At 55.8% G+C, this 17,875-nt stretch overlaps 1 protein-coding gene across 5 annotated transcripts in view; it reads right to left on the bottom strand.

Moving 5' to 3' along the window:
* LOC104864848 (beta-catenin-interacting protein 1) overlaps window positions 1–17,639 on the bottom strand; it is a 100,059-nt gene extending 82,420 nt beyond the window's left edge. For 4 of the 5 annotated variants that reach the window (XM_010628066.3, XM_010628069.1, XM_010628067.1 and 1 more), the window contains exons 1-3: window positions 17,557–17,639; window positions 12,391–12,511; window positions 11,855–11,945 (exon numbers count right to left, since the gene is read on the bottom strand). In XM_010628066.3, the coding sequence (XP_010626368.1) occupies window positions 11,855–11,945; window positions 12,391–12,486 (187 nt within the window). In that variant the 5' untranslated portion in view covers window positions 12,487–12,511; window positions 17,557–17,639. Of the gene's footprint in view, window positions 1–6; window positions 161–11,854; window positions 11,946–12,390; window positions 12,512–17,556 lie in introns of those variants that run through there. The other variant, XM_033767359.1, reaches the window with a different exon arrangement.
* Between the last annotated feature and the right edge of the window lie 236 nt (window positions 17,640–17,875).

The following is a 17,875-nucleotide window of genomic DNA, read 5'->3' as shown; positions in this document are numbered from 1 at the left end:
GGGGGAGGGAGGAGGGATGGTGGTCACTGCCACTCAGCGCGAGCCACACAGATCGCCTGGCCCTCAACAGCTTCCAGGGCATCCTGAAGGGATCGAAGTGGCTACTGTCTCCGGTCCTCCGTCTCTGACCTGGAGAAGGCCATCACCACATCCTCTGCACCTGTAGATGGGGACAAGAGTCTCTGATGGGCAATCAGGACAAAGCAGGGAGACTGCAGGGCCTCCCCATCCCTCTGTACCACCCACTGACTGCACGGGGCTAGAGGAAGCCACCTCCCCTCTGGTAGATGAGGCCCACACCCCCCCATCGGGCTGCAGGAGGAGGTTCAGAGGCCGCCTCAAGGCTGCATAGCCGGAAGAAGCCGGACAAGGACTCAGGGCTTCAGCCTGGAGCACTGATGTACTCACTCCATCCAGACCCCTGGCTCCAGGTTCACTGAAGCCTGGAGCCCTGGGAACCTCCTCTCTCCTACCATCTCAGGGTTCTACCCTGTGGAGGGTTTTGCCTGGTGGGTTTTCATAGCCACTCTTTGCAACAGCTTGTCCTCTGCCCAAACCCAAACACCTGTTCCAGGAGTGTAGCCAGGTACTCTTCTGGCCTGCTGGCTGCCAGGCTCTCACACAGACAATGCCTGCGACCCTTATTAGTACTTGTCTTCATCCTAAATTGAAGATTCTGGTCCAGGCACTCATGAAATCACTGCCTTTATCTTGTTTCCATAAGATGGACTCTGACACACGGCCAGAAGGGGCATCGGGAGGAGGAAGGAGCTGAAGAGGCTAAGCTGCCTGCACCCAGAATGAGCTGCCGGGAAGGCAAGTGAGCCGACGTTGGTCCCCCGGTGTCCCTGCCCTGGGTTCCTTTGCTAACGGGTGGCTCTGTGTGGTGCCCGACCGTAATATCTGCCTGGGGCCTTCTGAACAAACCTCCAGTCTGCACTGCAGGAGGACTCTCTGGGGAGGAGGCCACTGGAATGGCAGGGACACAGGAGAGGCCGCCCAAGGGTGGGGTGACATGGGCGGTGCCCAGTGGGGCTGGAGCTGGCACAGCACAGGGGACCCGCTGGCTTGGGGTGGTGCTGCAGACGTCACAGAGCCACACCTGCATAGGCAAGGTGGGAAGGGCATGCCAAGTGGGCCCAGCCTGCTCCCGCCTTCACTGGGTTCTCTGGCACAGCTCGAGTTCCTGAAAAGAAAACGAGGCTTCTGGGAAGGACCTCGAGTCTTCTGGCTCCCTAAGAGGAGCCCCTTATTGAGAAGCCCGACAAACGCTCCCTGTCTTCCCCGGAACATTCTGTTCTCGCCCAGGCCTGGACCACGCAGCAGCGCTGCAGGCAGCATCGTCCTGGCAACAAAGACTCTGATTACATCATGCGGGCGGGTGCAGCCAAGCTGCTCACCTAACAGATGCCCACCTCTCCGGCCGGCTACCCGGGCGCACAGCTGAGGGGGCGACGGAGTGGTGTCAGCAGAAGATGCCTTGGTAGCAATCACTGGTTCCTGGCAGCCTCACGGCCTTTCTCTTGGGGGCCTTGGGGCTCTGCAGGGAGCTGGAGGCACGGAAATAGCACGGGTGCCCTGGAGGAAGTGGAGCGTCAGGGGGGAAGGGCCCCAGGGCCAGAGTTCCAGGTCCTCCAATGGGTGTCCTGCCTGGAAGGAGGGTGGGGAGGTCACCCTCTAAGGTTAAATGGGGATATTGATGACCACTAAACAGGATACTGAAGCAAGCTTTGCAGGAGTCCCTGGTCTCCCACCATGCTGCGAGGCCAGGAATAGCCCAGCTGCAGCCGGTGCTGCCCCAAGGGACTCACTGTTTCCAGCCAACCACTGGGAGCCTTCCTTTGGGAACACATGAGCCAGAGGCTCCTCCAGATACTCTTGGACTCTGGTACCAGGGATCGAACTCAGGACCTTGCATTTGTCAGGCAGGTACAGTGCACTGAGCTACATTCCTGGCTCTGGTTTGTTTGTTGTTTTGGGTTTTTGAGACAGGGTCTCACTATGTAGTCAAAACTGACCTGGAACTCACTATGTAGCCCAGACTGGTCTCAAACTCATAGCGATACTCCTGCCTCAGCCTCCTGAGTGCTGGGATTAGGGGCATGCGCCACCATGCCCGGCTTGTTTTGTTTTGAGACAGGGCCTTGCTATATAGCTCACGCGGGCCGTAAATTCACTATGTAGTCCAGGCTGGCCTCAAGCCTGTGGCAATCCTCCTGCCTCAGCCTCTGGAGTCCTGGAATTACAAATGTGTACCACCACTTTGCTCAGTTTTGGTTTGTTTGGTTTTTTTTCACAGCAGAGGGAGGACCCAGAACTGGACCCAGATTGGGTCCCACAGCTTGAATGCTGCCAGGGACTGGGCTATGCCCTTGGGAAATGACTAGCCTGTCCTTGTCCTTTGGAATACAGAGCCTCATCAAGCCTCCTGGCAGAGACTGGACAAAACCACCTGTCACTACCAGCATGGACCAAGACTCAGAATTTCAAAACATCCCAGGGTTCTGGAAGGCTGAGGCAGGAGGGTCATAAGTTCAAACCCAGCCTTGGCAACTTAGTGACTTAGCGAGACTCTGTCTCAAAATAAAATAAACTAAAGGGCTCGATATATAGCTTCGTGCAAAGGCCCTGGCCCTGGACTTAATCCCTATTATTGAAAACAAGTCACCAAAGCAGCCAGGGACACCGTGTAGGAAATTCAGCACAGAACTGAGTGCCACCTGGGAGGAGCCCTGTCCCTTCTTCCCTGTCCCTGTGGATCAGCCACCCAGACAGCAGGGTTCTCGGAGCCAGGGAGGGCACCCACGGGCCTCCCATCCCACAGCCAGGGCCAGCTCAGCCCCTTGAATAGAGCCAGTCAAGTGATGGGGAGAGAAAAATGCCAAATATGCAGGGGCTTCGAGAGGGAAGCCGGCGGGCGGCACAGGCAGCAGACAATGGGGTCACTGGCCTGTGTGCTGTCCTGGGCATGAACCCGATGCACTGTACCAGCGGCAGGGAGGCCGCACTAACACGCAGGAGCGGAGAGGGCCCAAGTCTGCGGAGCCCTCTGATACCTGAGGCTCAGTGCTCCAGTAGGACATCACTGGAGGAAAAAGGGGGAAGCAGGCGTGTGGTGCACACCTGTAATCCCAGCACTTGGGAGGCTGAGGCAGGAGGACCGCTCCAACTTCTAAAGGAAGCCTGGGCGACAAAGCAAGACCCTGTCTCAAAGAACTGGAAAAAGGGTCCCAGGAGTAGCACCGGCCATGAGTGGGCGCCCACAGGACCTAGAATGGAGGCAAGTGGGCCTCTGAGCCCAAGCTGCCTGATGCCCCAGCTCTGCCACCCGAAGTCCTCACCCCACTCTGGCCAGGGTGAGACGTACTGGGTGAAGAGCCCACGGCCACCTGCCTTGGGTACACACGAGAGGACAGGAAGGCGCAGAAGCCTCCACACCCCGGGCGGATGGTGCTCCAAGCTTCCACCACCATTACAGCACCCACCCGAGCTCCTCATCTAGCCTGAGTGCCATGGGCACCTTCTACCTGCTACCCCTGCAGCAACGGCCCTGCCACTGGCTCTGGGGAACTGCTGCCTGGAAAAACAGGTTCCAACTGGTCCTCAAGGGGCAGAGCTGGGAGCCATCCCATCTCCCAGGCAGCAGGCACTGTTTCCAGCAGCACTCAGGAGCAGGAGCTCTGTGCATCTCCCACAACCCAGGGGCCCAGGGGTTTGCTTTCCCCAGAGGCGGAGCCACACTCTGGTTGCCATGGGAACAGCAGCCACGGGTTCACTGAGGTCTCAGCAGCACCCACCAGGCCCAGGCTGACAATCACTGTCCCAAGTGCACCAGGTGGGGTGAGGACACTGGCCGGCTCCGAGCAGGCCCAGGGCCTCCCTCGCTCTAACGGGTACCAAAGCCCTGAAACACAGCCTGGACGCCAGCCCGACTGCCTGTTTACCCACAAAAACCCAGCTTCCGTGTACTCATCTGTGAAAGACAGCGACCAGCATCTACGCCAGCGGTGAGACTGGCTGCAGGACATCCACACAAGGTGTCACAAGCAAGGCTGCCACCTGTCACCTGTCCCCCATACTCTGTCCACAGTCTGTGCTCCCACACAGGGGCTCCTTCTCCCCATGCTTCTGCTCCCCAAACAAGTTCTCGGGGCCAGAGTGTGTGATGGGACAGAACTGGAAAGTGCGGGCCTCTCCAGGGGTCAGCACCTAAAGTCCTGGTGTCTTCTCGAGCTTCAGACCCCGAGGGTCACAGTCACCCTGTGAGCTTTTACGTTTTGGGAGATGGGGTCTGGCTATGCTGTCTAAACTGGCCTTGAGCTTTTTTTGCTAAAATAATCCTCCTGTCTCAGCCTCCCAAGTAGCTGGGATTACAGGTGCTATCTCACCTGCTTTGAGTGCTTGTTTAAAATGAAGATTTACACAGATGAGGTGTAACGCTGAGGCTGAGGAAGAACTGGCGAGAGCAGCCTGAGCTACATAGTAAGTTCAAGGCCAGACTGAACTATGCAGTGAGACCCTGTCTCAGAAATAAAATGCAGATTTCGAGGCGCACTTGATTCAGCGGGGCTGGGGTGTCTGGTGACTCTGTATGGTGGGCTGCCCGGAGCTCTACCCCCAGCCCTGAGAGCCCGGCCTCCTTGCCCACCTGCTGAGATGGGCTCAGATGGAGCACAGTGGCAGAGCACCTATGGGGTTGGGCGTGAAAGGGGTGGAGGAGGGAGGAGAGAGGAAGGGGGATCCGGCCCCACTGCCTTACAGGAGGCTGGGCCCTGAGGTGCCTGCTCTCCTGGGGGTCCGATTCCCTGTCCTGTCCTCACCCTCGCTCAGAGCTTTCTATCTGCCCCTCCTGGCATCTGTGCCCACGGCCTCCTGAACACCCACGGGCACCTCTGCTCCACACACCACTCCGCTGCCTCCTGCCAGCCGCCAGCCGCTCAAGCGGGTACTGTGCCGCCTGCTGTCCTGTCACCTGCTCCTACACCTTCACCATAGGGCCAGTCCCACAGGGTCACGGCACCCCTGGAGCATCCCTAACCGCTGCCCTGGAACCTTTCTCCTCACTTGATCGCTCTGGCAGTGACCCACCAGGAGTGTGGAATAAACTGGTGCAGAGCTGCCTCTTGGGCCACCCAGGGCCACCCAGGGAACGCACAGCCCTGGGCCAGGTACAGGCTCCCTCAGGCTGCAGGGCCCTCTCCCATCTGTCTATACCGTGCGTTTCTAGCACTCCCAGCGCCCCTTCCCCTGTGCCGAACTCCTGGGCCCCTCATCTCGGGGCCAGCTGTTCTTAGGAGCCAGCAGGTGAGGGGCTGTGAGGGATGTCCAGTCTCGTGGGCACTCCTCAGATCAGGACAGCAGCACTGGCACTCGGCGACAAGGGTCAGGGCGGCCCCTGGTGTAGCCAGGCCCAGAGTGCTGGCTCTACCACCTGCCCCCTCGTCATCCCTTCTCGTCACGTCCTTGCTTCCTCTTGGGATGTTTTCCTTCTTTTGGTGACACAAGTCCTGCACCAAACCCTGTCTGGTTTCTGCCTGGCCCGCGGCAGCCACAACTGTGCTCCATTCGCTTATTAGGTCACAGGTAATTGCTGCTGCGGTGGTGATTAAGGCTGGAGAGACTGATTCCTGGCGGCTATGCTGAATCTCGGGGGCCCACTTTGACAGCAGCGGGAGGAGCTGGGAAGCCACAGGTGGCAGAGCAGACCCAGAGACTCTGCTGCGGAGGACGGGCACAGCTTAGGGCCGCCAGTGGAGCCACAGAGGGCCACGCATGGCTGTGTACACAGCACAGACTCTGTCCACAAAGCTCCCAACTGAGCGGCAACAGCTCCAGAGCCGGAGCCAGAAACCCACTGGGCCCGGATGGTCAGAGAAGGCTTCATGCAGGGAGAGGAGGGACAGTGTGCAGGCAGTGGGGCAGGGACTCAGAATTTAGACTGGGGCTGCTCCTACCCAGGGATGCTGGGCAGGGTGCTGCTGCTCTGCCTGGAGCACAGCTCTTCTACAAGTTCCCAGCAAACCCTGAACCAGCAGCCTCAGATCCCACAGGGGAAGCCACCAGGGCCTGAGCCAGCCTGCTGGCCGCAGGGCAGGGAGACTGTCCCGAGAGGGCTCATGGAGACAGGACGACTGGACAGAGGCTATTTGCAGACAGCTAAACTAGTTAGGAGCAGCAGAAGAGAATGGCCTGGAGGCTCATTCTCTAAAAGCCCTGCCGACTACACTCCACCCACTTCTGGGATAAACAGCAGTGGCTGATATACTAAACAGGCATCAACCACCTGGGTGGGGGAACAAGACCTTAACCCCTCCCTGCCCGGAAGTCCGTGTGTGCTTGCTACTGGGACTAGCTTCCCCATTTGATCCGAATTTAATCAAAATTACCTAATCGGGTTTGTCCTGCCTCACAACCACCTTGTGCTTCCCCACTGGACAATACTGCCTAAGCGACTGTATTTGCAATCTCATTAGTTGACTGTAGTTTTGTCCCACCTTGAAGCAATATAACACCCTGGAGAAGTGGGGGTTGGCGCATAACCCACTTTCCAGGTCCCCTTCTGTTTCTCTCAGGCAGAAGCTATACTGCAATAAATGCTTCCTACTCTTAACTTCCGCTGTTCCTAGAATTCATTCTTTGATTTTAGAGAACACAAACTCGACGCATCCAGACATCTCGCAGGGTGGGAGTTACCATAGATCGTATGTCCTGTATCACTATGATGCCTGGAACTCAATACTACTATGCAGCTCCCAGGGGCAAGAAGCAGGACAGTGCGGGACGTGCTAACACGTGCCCGTAATCCCAGCACTCTGAGGAGGAGGATGGCTGAGAGTTCAAGGCCAGCCTGGGGTACACAGTGAGTGTCTCAGAAAAAAAAAGTGGGGGCTGCCTATAGCCACTTCTAGATGGACCCTGTAGTAAGTCCTGAGGATTTCTACACCAGATGCCTGCCACAGCCAGGGCCCAGGCTGACTGCTCTGGGGCCTGGATCTCCTTAACCCTGGAGCCAGTTTCTCACTTGAAAGTAGCCCCAACACAGCACCTATGTCATAATCCTGTATGTTACCAGGTCCCCCAGGAAGAGCTTAAGTCATTATTGTGATTAAAAGCAGGAAGGAAAGGCAGAGACCCGATAGGGAGTGGCTGGTCAATGAATTACAAAACAGCCAAAGGTGGCTGCTTATTCTGCAACTGCTAAGATGCTTTTTTTGGAAATTGTTTAGGAGATAGTAAAATTATTCTAAGTAAAAAAGTGGATGCTAAAATCAGTGTTATAATATTTATGGTGGTGGTGTCACCGCCTGCCTCACAAGCGCAAGGTCCCAAGTTTGATCCCCGGTACCAAAAAAAAAAAAAAAAAATTACGGTGTTAGGGCTGGGATGTAGCTCAGTGGCACTGCACCTGGCTCACAAGAGCAAGGTCCTGAGTTTTATCCATGGTATCAAAAAAAAAAAATTTTTTTTTATGCTGCATAAATTTTGTGACTATGCATCATCATGCCATATAACAATTAAACAATTTAAAAATATATATATTTATGCTGTACAGATTCACCTTTAACATGCTTGGTTTTTGATACTGGGGAGTGAACTCAGGTCCTTGTGCTTGCAAGGCAAGCAGTGGAACCACTGAGCTAAATCCCTGGCCCTAACATGCATGCTTTAAAAAAAAAAAGTGTTTTAGACAGTCTCATTGTGTACTTCAAGATGGGGGCTGGGGATGTAGCTCAGTGGCACAGCGCCTGCTTTGCAAGCACGAGGTCATGAGTTCAACCCCCATATAAAAAAAAAAAAAAGAATGTAGCTCAAAATGGTCTTGAACTCACTGAAATCCTCCTGCCTCAGCCTCCCCAGTATTGGTATTCCACCATTCCTGGCCAACGTGCACAATTTTTTTTTCAGTATTGACGATTGACCCTAGGGGCCTGCTGAGCTACATCCTCAGCCCTTTTTTAATTTTTTTTTTTTTTTTGAGACTGAGTCTCTTATCACACTATAACTGAGCTTGAAATCCTTCTGCCTCAGCTTTCCATGGAGCTGGGATTACAGGTGTGTGCCACAAAACACAGCTCATTATGTATGTTTTTAAAAGGACACTGGGAGCTGGGGATGGTGGTACATGCTTGTAATCCCAGCTACTCACGAGTTGAGGAAGATCACAATTTTGAGGCCAGCCTGGGCAACTCAGTGGAAACTCACTTCAAAATAAAATTCAGCTTGGCATGGTGGTGCACACCTGTAATTCCAGCACTTGGGAGACCAAGCAGGAGGATCACTGCAAGTTCAAGGCCAGCTTGGGCTACATAGTGAATTCAAGGCCAGCCTGAACTACATAGCATGACCTTGTCTCAAAAGAAAAACCAAATCAGCAGAACAGCACTTGCCTAGAATGCATGAGGTCCTGGGTTCAATCCTTAGTATTGGAGGGAAAAAAGGCCCTGTTGGGAAATTGAAGAGAAGGCTAGGGGCTGAGGATTTAGCTCAGTGGTGCCACCGCCTGTCTCGCAAGTGCAAGGACCCGAATTCCATCCCCAGTACCAAAAGATAGATGGGTAGATAGGCAGACAGACAGACAGACAGACAGAAAAGGCTAACCATGGTTATAGCTGTGCAACAGGAGGAGGCAACCCTGTAAGCCTCTCTGCTGTTTTCCAGACTGAGGATTATTTCAGAACCAGTAAACCACCCATACTGGTCCTGGAAGAGGGGACAGCCCCAAAGGACCTGACTCAGGTCCCTCCCTCCCTCCCCATGTGCAGGGACAGGTGGCTGGGGGCTCACTCTTGAGGCAGCAGGAGCCCCTGCAATTCTAAGTGGGAGGGAAACTGCTGATATCTCTAAGCTTCAAGTCACCCTGGCCTTTAGGGTCAGAAGAGGTCTGGCCTGAGGGCCTCTGTTTTCAAAGTGCTGACCAGAGCTGTCTGCTGAGGCTGTGAGGACACAAGTGACCTCACAGGGAGGGTGTGGGGGGCAAGGGAGAGGACAGCAGCACAAGGAGGACAAGGGAAAAACTGGGGAAGGAAACAGGGTCTCAGGAAGGAAGGGGAGGAGGCTTTCATTAGTGGCCTCAGCTGGCACAGGTCAGGCAGCCTGACAGCAGCCAAGGTCATTTGCAGCATGGGGGGCCCTAAGTCAGGCTCCTCCCCAGCTCAGGGCTGCAGCCCCAGGGGACAAGTGCCTGGGGGCCTAAAGGTGGTGGCCAGGCCCTCGAAGCCAGAGCCAGGAGGTGGCTGGCCTGCAGAGCAACAGTCATCTGTTGGCAGATGGCGCCACCTGCTGGGCATAAGGTGCTCACACAGGCCTGTGGGCATCACCCTGGCTCCCTGCCCCATGCTACCTCCCAGACACACAGATCTAGGCTGACACCCCGGCAGGACCTGTGCAACTGACAGCACAATGCCTGGGCACGGCTGAGGCTGGCTCCACCAGGGGAAAGGGTGGCAGGTTCGAATTTGGCCCCGTGGTGTGGGCAGCACTGAAGACTCCCGGCCTTCAGCGTGCGAGCCCTTGGGAGAAACAAGACTACAGTTTCAGGGCTGTATTTGTTTGTGGCACCTTTAGGCACACAGAGAATAACACAGCTGGACAGAGGAGTGCACACCTGTGGTCCCAGCTGCTTGAGAGGCCAAGGCAGGTGGATCCCTTGAGCCTAGGAGTTTGAGACCAGCCTGGGCAACACAGTGAGACACTGTATCTAAATAAAATAAATTTAAAAAAGAAAAACAAAATTGCTGACATTGCTGGTACATCCCTGTAATCCCACCACTCTGCGGGGCTGAGGCAGGAGGATCACAAATTGAAGCCCAGCCTGGGCAACTTAGTGAGAGCCTGTCTCAAAATATAAAAATAAAATTAAATTCAGAAAGGGTTGGGAATGAAGCTCTATGTGGAACCTGGGTTCCATCCCTAGTATAACAACAACAAAGGAAAAAAGAAAGGAAAGAAGAAAGGAAGAAGGGAGGGAGAGGAGAAGACAGGAGAGGAAAAAGAGGAGAGCTGGGTGTGGTAGTGCACGTTTGTAACCTCAGTATTCAGGAGGCTGAGGCAGGAAGGTCCTGAATTTGAGGCCAGCCTGGGCTACATAGTGACCTTGTCTCAAAAACCAAAAAATAACAAAAGAAGAGAACAGAAGACCCAGGAAGCTCTTCCAACCACAGCCGCCCTCTCTGCCCCAGACATGGAATCCTCCAGGTCTGCCCAGTAGCCTGGTTAGAGGTGACCATCCCTGGGTGTGTGGGTGGGGGTGAGCACGCGGGAGCCCAAGCCGCACCTCGGTGCCTCTGCCGAGACAGGAGCATCTGCACACTGCACCCCCTGTGGCCATGCCCACACCCCCACATGCCTGCTGGCCAGGTCCACCATAAGGTGTGGTCACTGCACTCTTCCTGGAGCCCATCAGAGCCATCTGCATTCTCCGTGCTGCTTCAGCGAAGAGAGCAAGAGCTCCCTGCCGGTGTTTTCCCCTTGCTACACAACCATAAAGCTCACTTTATAAGACGCTGTGACTTGGAAAGCGGAGGTCCCTGACAGGCCCTCCCCTCAAAGGCATCTAGTGGGCAGGGGTTCCATCCCCAGTGCCACACAAAGTTTCTTTTATATTAACAGTGGGTACACATTTCATCAGCTTTTCATTTGTTTGTTTTTTGAGGTAAGATCTTGTAATCTTCCCAGGCTGGCCTCACACTCTTGGTGATCCTCCTGCCTCAGCCTCTCAACTGCTAGGATTACAGTATGCACCACGCATGGCCATGGTCAGCCTTCCTGTCCACACACCAGTGAGTGTGTGTGGCAGGGGACTTGCTGTAGTGCTGTGCAACTTATTTCTTTCTGGGCCAGTCCACAGGAGCGTTCTCACCACCTCACAGCAATTTAGTTGGTTCAGCGATGGAGATGAGGTGGGGAGGAAGAGAAGTCCCTGGGACTCAAGGCCCAAGGGTTTCAGGGCCACCTGGCTCCACAATGGGGACCCAGCATGGCCACAATGGTGAGTGCTGTTCAGGAAGCCGCCAGCGCCCTGGGAGGTTTCTGCTGAGCTGGGTGCCTGGGCTGGGTCACACCCAGGGTTCTGCCTGGGGACCAGCCCTGGTGCCAGGTGGAGTCAGGACGCATGTTCTCCAGGAGGACATGACACATGTCTGGACACACCACGGCTAGAGTATTATGCTGATAATTCCAACAGAATATAAGGAGAGTAACGGGAAAGGACTACCTGGAGGGTCTGGTCAGAATACCAGGCTACAAAGCTTGGCACAGTGGGGCACACTTGTAATCCTGGCTCTCTAGAGGCTGAGGCACGAGGATCACCTTGGGCTACGTAGTGAGCTGCAGGCCAGCTTGAACTACACAGCAAGACCCTGTCTCAAAAACAAAAAAAAGACTACCAACCCCAGTGTCAAGATCAGCCTCCCCGAGAGGGAGAGCAGCCTGGCTGGTGACAGAAGACAGGACAACGTCCGCTCAGGACTGGGCTGCATGATCCAGGGCCATGACTTATGGTGGTAACTGGAAGTGATACAAACTACTGCTGTCTGTAGTTAAAGGGAACTGGGAACGACAAGAGCTTGGCATGGTGCCTGCCACAGTGCCTCCCATGTCTCCCGTGTCCTTGAGGGTTGCTTGTGGTCACCCCAAAGAAGATAACTGCCTTGGGCTTTAGGGAACCCTTGTGTGTGTCATGGTGTGGCACACGGGCCAGCTCACCCTAAGCGAGGTTGTGGCAGAGCCAGGCAAAGCCGAAGGGAACTGTTACCAGAAGGGGATCCCACCACCGGCCTGGCTGAGGAAGCGGACCTGTAGGACAGCAATCGGTCTCCCTGCTTGCTTGACCAAGCCCACACGGGACACCACTCACCCTGGTCGATGGCATGCTGGGGCAGCTGGCTGAGCTGGCTGCTGACCACCCCCGCGTAGGTGCGCAGGAACTCCTCCTCGCTGGTCGTGAGCTGCGGAAAGTGTGTGCGTGAGGGCGGTGCCTGCTCCCGGACCCTGGTGTGGGGCCTTCCCAGAAGCCTGACCCTGGAGCCCCCAGGACTGAATCTAGGAGGCATGGAGCCTTGCGCAGGGCCAGCAGGAGACAAGGACCCTGCCCAAGCTGAGGGCAGGGCCAATTCCAGATGCCCCCTTGCTCTCTGAGAGGTGCCCTGGGCCTGTGCTGCCCTCTTCAGTGCCCATCCGGCCCAGCTGACCCTCCCAGAGAGAAGCTGGGATTAAGGGGGAGAGGGGGCAGGTCGGATCCCCAGACCCTCACTGTCCTGGCCCAGCACAGCACGAGGCGGGAAGACTCTGCACATCCCCCTGAACTGGCCACAGAGCCAAACCCCAAGCCAGGCAGCCCCCGCTCCAGGCCACAGGGTCAGGCACCCTCGCGGTGACACCCACAGCACTCACGTTCGACCCCATCTTCCTCAGCATGAGCAGCACGCGGACCTTCTGCTGGATGTACATCTCCTCTGGACTCTTCCCGGCCGCACCCTCGCGGTTCATCCCCTCGGCCCAGCTCTGGGGACTCCTATATGGGCGGGGAGATGTGCTAAGACCTGGCACCTGTGGGCGACCCCCTCTCTCTGAGCAGCCCCTTCCCACCCAGTCTCACTGCTGAGAGCTGAGAGGACGGGGCAGGCTGCCCACTGGCCCTGGCTGGGAAGCTTGGCCCAGAGCAGGTGCTGTGGCCGTGTGTGGAGCAGTGGGACAGCGAGGCTGTGAGCTCAGGAGACGGAAGCATGGGGTCCTGGCGTCCAAAGGGAGCAGCTTACACGAGGAGCCAGTGACACAGTCAGAAGCGCTGCCCAGGCCTTGAGGAACTGTGGGACCTGTGCCAGCCCCAGCGAAGACCAGTGGCTGCAGCAGCCTGCCGAGGTCAGGAGGCCAGCTCAGGCCCCCGTACCCGTGCACCCCACCTGTCCGAGGGCAGCGGCCACGGGACCTGACCCGCAGTGGGGCAGGGAGAGGGGCTGCAGGAGGGGTAGAGGAGAGGAAGCGGGTGTGGAGAGGCTTGGGTTACACACTTGTAACTCCTGGATGAGTCAGAAATAACTCGGCAGCTGGTGGGGTGGGGCCTCGCCAGCCCCAGTGCCAAGGAGCCGCACTCGGGGAACAGGAACCAGGTTGGCAGGCCAGGGACTCCTCACAGGGCCCTCTCCCAGGGTCTGAGAGCTGGACCAGCGGGGCGGGCTCGGAACAGCACAACCTCCTGTGGGCGTGGCTCCTCACGCCCCAGGCTGACACCCCGCCCTAAAGCTCACACAGTAGGCAGAAGTCTGTGCCAGCTGGGCTGCCAGCAAAGGCTCCTCCGAACCTCCCATCTCCAAACCCAGCCTGCAGCCTCTTCCTCTCTGGCTACTCCACGTCAGCTCCCACCAGGCTCAGGAAGGAGCAGAGACAGCGCAAGGATGGAGCCCCCGGGCAGGGTCCTGGGGCATCACTGCTTCTCTCGCCTCCCTCCAGCACCCACAGGGCAGCGTGGAGCAGGGGCTGCACTCCCCACGCCTCTGGGTGAGCCCTGCTCTGAGCCTCAGGCTCCATCTCCCCCAACAGCTGCTCCCATCTGGGCTACGATGTGCCAACCCCAGGATCCCCCTTCTCTCCTCCTCCTTTCCTCAAACCCACTTTAGCCAGAACAATCCTGAGAGGCCAGCCGCCTCAGCACACTGCTCCTCCAGCAGCCCTCATGTTGGGTGTCCCCGGCTTCTCACTGTCACCTCAGCTTCCCTACAGACTCTGGCAGACTCTGGCTCTGCGCCTGCACCCCAGCACCCCCACCTGAAAGCTCCTGCTTCTCATGCAGCTCTGCGTGTGGGGCCATCAGGGTCCTCCTGGAGCCCGACACCGGGAGGCACCTGCCTGGCTGGCTGCAATGGGACAGCAGTGGTATCTGAGCTCCCCCTCCGACAACACCAACAGCAGCTCAGGGTCAAATGTCACTGCATCAAAGGACCCAGGTACCACGCCCGTGGTGGCGCAGGCTGTATCCCAGCACTTGGGAGGCTAAGGCAGGGATCACTATGAGTTCAAGGGCGGCCAGGGTTATATAATGAGATCCTGTTTCAAACACACACACACACAAAATAGGAGTCAGGGATCCCCAGGGTAAAAAGCTTCCCACTGTGCCCAAAAGCTGGCCCAGCCTATGCTTTCCTTGAGACAGGATGGGATGCAGGGGCCTGGCCACTAGGTGTCAGCACACACAACAGCTCCAGAGACACATACAGACAGAAAGACACACACACGGACACACACAGACACACAGACACACAGACACACACACACACACACACACACACACACACACACACCTGCCCAAGGCACCCAGGGGCTGCTGACCTCCCTGTTCACACAGGCCAGCTGGCTGCCAAGGTGGCGAGCTGATCACCCTGCTGAGGTTTGGGGCTGCCCCTTTCCTTTTTTTGTGGCCCTTGATTCAATGCACTGAGAACATCTCCAACCCCACCGCCTCCTGCACTGTGTGGAGACAGGGTCTTGATAAGTTGGGCAGGTACTCTTGCCAGGTTCTAGCTTTTGATCCTCCTGCCTCTGCCTGCAGACTGTTGGGTTTTAGACATGAACCACCACACCCAGCTCTTTACTCCAAACGCACTCTCACAAGCCGCCCTCCGTCCAGTCCCAGAGAAGATCCATCTCTTCATGCAGACAACAGTCTTCCCCAGGCAAGGGGTGGCGCCACCCCCAGACCTGGGGCCCTGTCACACGGTCGGTGCCAACAGCCCGATGTGTCCACGGCGGCAGTCAGCGTGTGTGCGGCACAGTCTCGCTCGGTCCATGCATCCTGGACACACAGGTGCCTCCCATTGGCTCGGCCATCAGACTCACTGCCCCCGGGCTGGTGTCGCCAGGAACTGCTGGGTGTGCGGAGCCAGATCATTTTCCCTTCTGCACGCTTCTCTGGCAGAGTTTCTCAAGCTGGCTCTTCTTGCCTCAGGAAGACTCCTGAGCTGTCATTTCTAAAAATTCTACTCATCTAGGATTTCTCAAGCTGCTCATGGAGCTGACTCAACCGGCTCCTGGCAGGGAAGGAGCACCCAGGGCCGGACCTGGGGGAGAAGGGGCGGGGAGCACAGTCCCCACCCTGCGCAGGGCAGGAGCGCTGGGAACACCGTGCCAGGCTGACACGTTCCACCCCGACTGGCGAGCAGGGTGTTGCTGTGAAAGCAACGAGTAACCGAAAATAATCAATCCCAGTCAACCCAAACCGCGCAAGCTCTGGGCTGCTGGAGTCTAGGGTTGAGCAGCACAGCATGTTTGGGTTTGTGGCCCAGGTGAGAGAATGTGGCATTACATTCTCGTCACAACCCCAACAGCAAATTAACTGCACTTGAAAACCCCCATTTTCCCCTATGGGGTCAAGAACCACTGAGATGACGCAAGCTCCCACTGCAGCTCACAGACACAGAACGACTCATCCGGTCCTTGGACCAAAGAACCAAGACACATGCTCGTCAGTGCCAGCCTCAGCCAGCACCGTGAACATCCTGTCGCCTAAAATGGGACAGTGCTGCCTTTCAGATCTTAAGAGGGTTTCCCTCTGGTAGCTGTCCAATTCAGAGAGGAGTCAAAAAAGAAGAAAGGAAAAATGAAGCCAGGTGCAATGGTGCATTTGTGTAACTCCAGCACTCTGTTAGGCTGAGGCAGGAGAATCACAAGTGTGAGCCCAGCCTGGACAACTCAGCAGCTCAACTCAACAATACATAAATAAATAAAAACTTAAAACTTGAAAAGGAGCTGGCCATGGTGGCGCACGCCTGTAATCCCAACACTCGGGAGGCTGAGGCAGGAGGATTGCTGTGAGTTCAAGACCAGCCTGGGCTACATAATGACTTCCAGGTCAGCCTCAACTACATAGTGAGGCCCTGTCAAAAAAAAACTTGAAAAGGGGCAAGGCTGTAGCTCAGCTTGAAGCCCTGGGTTCCATGCCCAGTGCCACAAAAAAGAAAAAGGACAACAGAAAGCAATGACAGGTAGCTGTCAATCACGCAAATGAGCAGGGAGAGTGGCGGTCTGTCATATAAATGAGACAGCGAAGCATGGTCTGGTGAAAAGTAGGTGATGTTCTAGGCAAACACACATGCACGCACCACAGGGAGGCTGAAGGAAGTGTGGCCGGCCAGGTCCGACAGTAAGGAAGTGGCTCCCAGCCCTGGGAAGGATCCTCACACACAGTGAACTATGAGGCTCATGGCTTGAGAGGACATAGGATAGTCAAGGACACGATGCTGCCCTCTTGCCCAGCCTGTGCAAGGACCGCCATCAACCATGAGGACCTGGAGGGCAAAACAAGGAGGTACAGCAGTGGCTGAGAAAGACCACTGATGTTGGAAAAGAGCCAGGGAAGCTGGCCTCCCTGGGAGAACACAAGTAGCCCTGAATACAAGCACAGCCACTTGCACTAATTTTTTTTTTTAGAAACCTGGAATCAGTGCTGTTTAAACACTCACAGTTCCAGAAAAAAGAGAATCACTTACACCCAGGAATCTGCACCTGCTCAGAAAACAGCAAACCAGCTCAGCAGGGCCAGACACAGGGCGGGTCCTAGGTGCCCAGGAGCCTCTGTCCTAGGTTCTGCAACTGCCTTTCCTTTTGTCCATTTAAAAATGTATTAAGGTGGTACAACGCCTAAAACCCCAGCACTAGATAGGCTGAGGCAGGAGGATCACTGTGAGTTCGAGGCCAGTCAGGGCTATATAGTGAGTTCCAGGCCAGCCTAAATAAATTACATGGCAAGACTGTCTCAAAAAAAAAAGAGTATCAGGGTTGGGCAGGGTGGTGCTGTAATCCCAACACTTATGAGCCTTAGGCGAGAGGACCACCATAAGTGTGAGACCAGCCTGGGCTACATACTGACACCCTGTCTCAAAAAAACTCAAAAAAATAAATAAGTGAAAGGACATCTTGGCCCGGGGCTTTAGCTCAGTGCTGCCACCACTTGCCTCTCAAACACAAGGTCCTCAGTTCAATCCTTGGTACCAAAAATAAAAAAAGGACATCATGATGGATTTTAAATATTTACACATAAAAACTAACACACATTTTTGCAAAGTTTACACTGTATAAAAACATACTGGCATGTAACTGTAGTTCAGAGTTTATATAAAATATTAATTCAGACTCTGCAAGTTTTAGCCTGAAAGAAATCCGCACCGCAGCATTCACAGAAAGAACACATGGGGAGGGCGCAGGAGGGTACAGCACGTGCTTAGTGAGCACAGGGCTTTGGGCTCCAGCCTCAGCAGGGAAGAAAAGAAAGGAAGGGACCCGCAACCCTGCACAGCAGTGCACGCCTGTAATCACAGCGCTGTGGGAGGTTGAGGCAGGAAAATCATTTAGCAGGACCCTGTTTCAAAATAAAAAGGGCTGATGACATAATAGCTCAGTGTGAAGGCCCTGGGTTCAATCTGCAGAACTAAATAAAGAAGAAAAAGGAATGAAAAAAAGAAACCTCGAGCCTGAAAGGAGCACCATGGAGAAACGCAGACAGGGAGTCGGACAGCCCCACCAGCACCACCCGTGGTTGCACCACAGCACCCTTCCTGCAGTCCTTACCTGCTCTGAAGTTAACTCCGGGCACACGTGCCCCGCTGTGAGGCTCAGGCTCCGGCCGGGAGGAGGTGGAGGAGGCTGCTGCCCTGTGGGAACGCAGAGCACAGTCACAGAGGAGCCACCTGGCACATGCCCTGCCAAGGGACAGGAAGCTGCGGAAGCTCACGGCCAGGGCGACCACAGTCCAGACAGACCTGCGTGTCAGGCAAGCCAGGAACCCGCTGTGACTGCTCTGGGAGCCTGTCACCAGCCTGTCAGCACCGGGCTCCTCCCTGGGTTAATCAGAGAGGACCACAGTGAATCACCGATGACAGCAAATGTC

This window comes from Fukomys damarensis, unplaced genomic scaffold (assembly GCF_012274545.1).
Source record: "Fukomys damarensis isolate Sample0158 unplaced genomic scaffold, DMR_v1.0_HiC HiC_scaffold_23, whole genome shotgun sequence".
In the NCBI taxonomy this organism is placed as follows: domain Eukaryota; kingdom Metazoa; phylum Chordata; class Mammalia; order Rodentia; family Bathyergidae; genus Fukomys; species Fukomys damarensis.
The sequence above is the reverse complement of the archived record's forward strand: the minus strand, read 5'-3'. Positions and strand labels throughout refer to the sequence as shown.